Source organism: Micropterus dolomieu, linkage group LG21 (assembly GCF_021292245.1).
Source record: "Micropterus dolomieu isolate WLL.071019.BEF.003 ecotype Adirondacks linkage group LG21, ASM2129224v1, whole genome shotgun sequence".
Taxonomy (NCBI): domain Eukaryota; kingdom Metazoa; phylum Chordata; class Actinopteri; order Centrarchiformes; family Centrarchidae; genus Micropterus; species Micropterus dolomieu.
This window is the reverse complement of record NC_060170.1, coordinates 12,778,972-12,785,156: the sequence shown is the minus strand read 5'-3', so window position 1 is coordinate 12,785,156 and position 6,185 is coordinate 12,778,972. Positions and strand designations below refer to the sequence as shown.

General features: G+C 41.2%; 1 protein-coding gene and 1 pseudogene across 3 annotated transcripts in view; one reads left to right on the top strand and one right to left on the bottom strand.

Annotated features, from left to right (window-relative positions):
• LOC123960078 overlaps positions 1-4,659 on the top strand; it is an 8,352-nt gene extending 3,693 nt beyond the window's left edge. Inside the window, exons 1-7 of one of the 3 annotated variants that reach the window (XM_046034588.1) lie at positions 670-1,288; positions 1,372-1,530; positions 1,656-1,757; positions 1,865-1,951; positions 2,897-2,986; positions 3,061-3,126; positions 3,219-4,659. In XM_046034588.1, the coding sequence (XP_045890544.1) occupies positions 793-1,288; positions 1,372-1,530; positions 1,656-1,757; positions 1,865-1,951; positions 2,897-2,986; positions 3,061-3,126; positions 3,219-4,498 (2,280 nt within the window). In that variant the 5' untranslated portion in view covers positions 670-792 and the 3' untranslated portion in view covers positions 4,499-4,659. Of the gene's footprint in view, positions 1-669; positions 1,289-1,371; positions 1,552-1,655; positions 1,758-1,864; positions 1,952-2,896; positions 2,987-3,060; positions 3,127-3,218 lie in introns of those variants that run through there. The other 2 variants (XM_046034587.1, XM_046034589.1) reach the window with 2 other exon arrangements.
• Positions 4,660-5,511: 852 nt separating this feature from the next.
• LOC123961068 lies at positions 5,512-5,629 on the bottom strand (annotated as a pseudogene).
• Positions 5,630-6,185: the final 556 nt, after the last annotated feature.

The window sequence follows — 6,185 nt, the reverse complement described above, 5'->3', positions numbered from 1 at the left end:
CCTGCATGGATTGAATGTTATGCATTTTTGATCACATTCAGCCCTCTTGAATGTGGTCAGAAAAAGTTGTCTGTTGATGTTGCATTGCACAACACCACAACTAGATGGCAGCACAAGCAGCGCTTTGAAATAGCTTAAATTGCTACAAAATATAAGTTTAATTTAGGCTACGTTCAGACTGCAGGCCAATGTGACCCAGAAACCGTAAAGAAAAGAACAGAAAGTTGTGAACACTTGTCATAATTCGGGAAAAATGTGACCCGTGAGAGGACAATGAAAAACGGGAGTTAACCTCTGTTGCTCCTTGTTTACGTCTGTAGCCTGCAACAGCGTGCTGCGCGTGACCTCGTGTTATTCTTCTGCGCATGCGGCGTCACTTTCAGACTCATATGGGCCACATTTAAACTATAATGTGAACTGTCAAACAAAAAAAATCGGATCTGCAGTCTGAACGTTGCCTTATAATGTACAGTTTCAAAACCTGAGTCTTTGAGTTTTCCTTTAATATAGGCATCTGCAGGCTTTTTTTTCTGAGTGTGAGAAAAAAAAAGGGGTCTGCAAACATCAGAGCAATCCTTGGAATGTCCCATTGCAACCAAAAACAAAACCAAAAAAACCTTAGCACTTGGTCAGAAAGCATACAATGAATGCAGTTATTTTTTTGTTAAAACTGCTTGTGCCAGCCGCCCCCCTCGCGGCCTTGCAGAATTTCTAGCTCCATACACAACAACACCTAAATGTAATCATAATATTGTGCTCTTAGCTTTCAGGCCTGGTTACTCATCTCTGGTGATGATTCTAAAGGACGTTGGAGAGATAAACTCCACTGTGTTACGCAGTGAAAACCTCACTTCTGTGACCAGGCTCAGGTTTGAGAGCGCTGGTGTCACAGGGATCGCCGAAGGGGCGTTCAGTTCTTTCCAGAACCTTACAGATCTCAGTTTAAAACAGAACTTACTCACAGAGATTAAGCCAAAGTGGTTTGGTCGGCCTGATATCCTCCGTGGGCTCACCCTCACAGAAAACCAAATTGAAGTCCTGAATGAGTCCACGTTTAACGGGCTCGTTAGCTTAACAACGCTCAGTCTGAATAATAACAGGATCAGAACAATTGAGCCAAATAGTTTTAGCTCCCAGCCCATCTTGGCTGAGTTGGACTTGTCTGAGAACAGGATGACCCGGGTCTCACCTCAGGTCTTCAGGGCCCTCAGGTCCACCAGGATCAGACTAGATGGGAACCCCTGGGACTGTTCCTGTGGAGCTGAAGACTTTGTGGATTTCCTGAAAGGTTTGTGAAATAGGACACAAATAACAATAGGTCTTATGGGTTTTCAGAACTTTTTAGAAACCTGAAGCTGCTTCTCTTCACAGATCTACGGAGCAGAGCTCTGCTGGACAGACAGATGGAGGTGACCTGTGGGAGTCCTCCATCTCTGAGGGGTCGGCCTGTGTGGAACGTGTCTGTGTGTGTGACGTCACCTCCACCACGACCACCGTCAGTGACTCAAACGGTCCACCCCAAACCCACTGGTATTCTCATAACATCCACTGGTACATCTGGCTCTTCTATATTTTAAATTCATCACACACAACACCTGACATCTATCACTTGTGGCTAGTACTGTTGTGCTTAGTATCTCTGTTGTTCCCTCTAGCAAAAGTTGTGACATCATCTCCATCACGACCAACATCAGAGACAGAAACCTCAGTCCAACCCAAACCCACTGATGCACCCTTAATCGATTCTTCACACACCGGTACATGTGGTTTTTCTTGTCTCAGGTTCTGTTTGATATTTGTTTCTTCAGCTTTAGATTCATATTAAACTGTTTCTTAGTATCTCTGTCGTTCTCAACGTTTCCAGCACGACCAGCATCAGAGACAGAAACCTCCGTTCAACCCAAACCCACCGATTTCCTCACAACGGTCACTACACCTACTTTAAACACTGGTACATTTGGTTCTTCTTGTCTCTGTTTCGTTCATGTTTAGATTTCTTTACCAATAGAATCAGACTATTACGAGAGATAGCTAGGTACCCTACTGCTTCATAACATGTCCAGTTATGTGCGCACATGAAATTTCATTTTAACATCATTAGACTAGTAGAACGATTTGATCTTCTTGAAATCTCAGTTTGGTTATACATTTCGCCATTTATAACTGAAAATCGACAGTTCATTATGAGAATGTATTCTGTCTGTTCCTTCGCAGGATATTGCAAAAAGTACCCAAACAGACTTCTATTAAACATTTATTTAAGTTAGGCCATGGACACAGAAACTGTTATTTGTGGACAGCACCACCATGTGGTCATTTTATAGAGCAAGTTATATTCTCATTGCATACTGTGAAGACAATGAAGCCAAATTTCATTTTCGATTCCTGCATTAAAGACAAAATCTTTAATTTTTTTATTTTATTTTACAACTCCCATACACTTTTTTCAGCCTTCAAAACATGAAATGTAGTATGAGGCCCAACTCAGGTCTTGACAAAGTTTTTTCCTCTTTTCATAATATTTCATTACAAAAATGATGGGCTTTTTTCTTAATATTATGACTTTTTTCATTAAATTACAACATTATTGTTGTAAAACTCGACATTGGTAATTGTAGTTATCAAAAAAACAAAACAATTGTAGCACATCTACTTACTGGAGCTTTTAAAATTGTAATTGTTTTCATGACACACACACACCATCTTGAAATTTCCATGGTATTTCACCTACAGATGCACCAAAGCAACATGATTCATTTAACCATCAGTGGTCTGACTCTTGAAATTGTGCACAATTCATCCTTCATTTGCTGTTATTAAAATAACACATTCAGAAGACTGAGGCTTGAGCTTAAGCTGCTTTCTATCTCTTTGGTTTTTCTGTTGTTTCCTTTAGTAACTTATGTGACATCATCTTCATCACCACCATCAGTGACGGAGATCTCTGTCCAGCCCATAACTACACTCACACCCACGGGACTGACTGGTATGTCTGGTCCTTTTCATCAGTTGATAGTTGAACCTTATATAATTTTTTAATGTGTCTTTTGTTCCTTCTAGAAACTTGTGCGACATCACAACCATCGTCAGATACAAATGTTGTCTGCATGCTCACTGTTGTGATGGGTATGTTTATTTTTTCTTTGCATGTGTCCGTCTGATTGTACTGAAAAACATTATCGGATTCTTAAAAATAATTACAACTTGCCCCATTGCAGTGGTCCTGTCTTTGCTCCTGTTTGCGGTGTGTTTCCTGGTGGTGCTGCATAGGAGGAAACGCAATAACAAAACAGTGATGCCTGGATGTCAAAACGAGAACAGAAGTGAGATGAAGGAAGACAGCAGTGGTTCGAGTTACACTCAGTCTCCGGCACACTCTGAGAAAAGAGACTTCACTGAAAACAATCACTGGGACTCAGAAATGGGATGGAGGAGATCCTTTGCTGGAGTCAGAGCTAAGTCAGCTAATGCTATTCTCTTTATGTCTCCTTTTTGTGCATCTGTGAAAGATCAAGTGACTTTACAAACAGAGACAGAGGCTCAATTGAAAGACACAGAAAACCAAGCTGAAGGAAAGCAGAAACTGGGGAATGAAACTGAAGTAGATGGAGGAATTGAGACAGATAATCTGACAGACACTACTGATGTGAAAGCTAAACAAGCTGGTCTAGATGAAACCCCCCACTGTGTATCTGTCAACACCGATACTGTACCTTATCTGAGCATCGGTACAAATCCTGATGATTTCAACAAACAGTCCACTGACGGTCCGGGTCAAAGAGCAAAGGTGGGAAATGTTATGGGGAGGATCTCCACCTGGCCTCCGACTGCAATTCAGTGGCAGGCAAGATGTAAAATGAAGGAGGAGGAGGACGGGTGTGGTGTCTTCACTGTTTGGACAGCAAAGTTTCCAGGTGAGGGGAAGAAAGTATTAAACAAAGTGGGGCAACCTTCTGGTTCTGACCAGGACAAAAAGGAAGAGGAAACTGAAAATAATCCAATAGGAGAGTCCCTAAAAATAAATGTACCTCACATGAAATTGGGACACTCCTCAAAACCAAATGACAAGAGCACTTCTTTCAGTGAAGCTCATGCCCACACTGACACCAGGCTAGAGGAGCAGCCAAGGAAGGAGGAGATGGTCCAGGACCCTGCCACTATGAGACAGACAACTAGTGAAACCCAAAACCTGAATCAGGAAAAACTTGGTCAAGACCTTAAACCTGCACAAACTCGTGCACACAAGAACACCAATAAGAGCAGCAACAAGGCAGAGCAGAGAAATGAACCAAAGCAGGCTGTGACAAGCAGACAGAAGGCAGAAAACAGACGCACTGGCTTAAAGGCTCCCTCTGGTGGTGCCTCGCCAGATGATGAAACCCTGCTGTCTGGCAACGAGTACGCCTTCATGGACCTGTTGCATGAAGTCGCGCAGAACAACGGCCGCTGGACCAGAGAGAGGTGGAAGCAGATACATGTCAACAAGCAACGGCGTTAGGACAGAGGTGCCAAAGGTGTTTTAGAGAGGGATTCACTCAAAATTTAAAGTTGTGTACACATAACATGACAGACAATATTGTAGTTTTATTCTGTCACTCTTTTTAAGTTGCTGCTGTACCTAAGCCAAAATTAAAACAAATTGTTTGACATTTTGGTAAATATGCTTATTCTCTGTCTTGGTACGAGTTAGATGAGGAGATTGACACTGCTCTCAATGTGTGTCCATTAAAGGGGCACTCCAGGGATTTTGTATGGAACTTCCATAAAATTGGGGGACGTGAGACTAGAGATTGAAAAAAGAACGCTCTTGTGCAGCAGAGGCTGAGATGTCTGGAGTCTCTAGTTTGGGTTCTGGATCCTACATTTCCCATAATGGTAACATAGCATCCTACATGAGACCTCCTCACTGCTAGCCTTGTCACACAGTTTAAATAGCCTATATTGTCTACTTTTGCTGTCCTATTTGGAGCAGTTTGTGTTAAATCAGATAAAAACAAACTGAATTAGTGTTGATATTGTATTTTAATTTGTTGCAACTGTCAGACATGGAGGCTTGCAGCCATTTTGTCCGCTGACTGACACTTCCATTTCTTTTCACCTGGGAGATATCATTGCTCACAACTTTGAGGCTTACTCCGTTGCTCCTAATTATGGTATAAATAAAATGAATTATGCTGCATTCATGCATTCATAAGTATTTGGTAACATTTCTAAAGCAGAATTTCTGGTATTTTAATATGAACTATTAACACTGTTAAATGTTAAGGTGTTTCAACTTTTTTTAATTGAAAGATACCATACATTTTAAGCCATCGTATTAGCTACATTTTACACGGTAAAAAATTAAACGCATTACTGTGAAAATGCGACTAAAACCACAACTTGTCATTTTCCAGCATGTGAGTCTGTGTGTGAAGGTTAAAACACCAGCCACGTAATAATTCAAAGTCCAGAGACGAGCTGCTCTCTTTTTCAAAGCTCTGTCTCCACTGAAACAGCAGAAAGTGTAAAAGCTCACAGCACCTGGTATTCCCAGGCTGTCTCCTATCCAAGTATTAACCAGGCCCAACCCTGCTTAGCTTCCAAGAGCAGGTGTGTTCAGAGTGGTCAGAGTAGAATGGCTGTAAGCCACAGGGGCGCCCATGAGCGGCCCTTTTAAAGATGCTGGAACCTCACCTTTGTCTAAACAGGTAGCAACAGTAGATATTCAGGAGACAGATCGTCTTTACTTTATTGACAAAATTAGCCTTAATAGCATACTCTGCAGTCCCTGTCAGTGTTATATTTTTATGGGCTGTGTTAGAAGGCTATTATTGGATCATGATTACTGATACATTACCATGAAAGCACACTATAATTGCAAATGAAACTAGAGACCATGTTGTGATGGAATCACATTCTAAGTAGACAGTAGTCTTTACAACATGATCGGGTTAGGACCTCAACACTCCGGTATGGGAGTGGTATGAATCTTCTTTTCTAACTCTCAGCAAAGAAAGCAAATAAGTCTATTTCCCGAAATGTCTCAAAATTTATTTTCCTTGCTGCTGCAGTTTAAATGTAATATTGAAAGGCTATGGAACTGTGAGATAACGTCAATACTTGTGAATAATAGCACTAATAATAACATTAATAAATTAATTTACACTTATCTACATGTGATTTTCCTCATATTCATCAACATT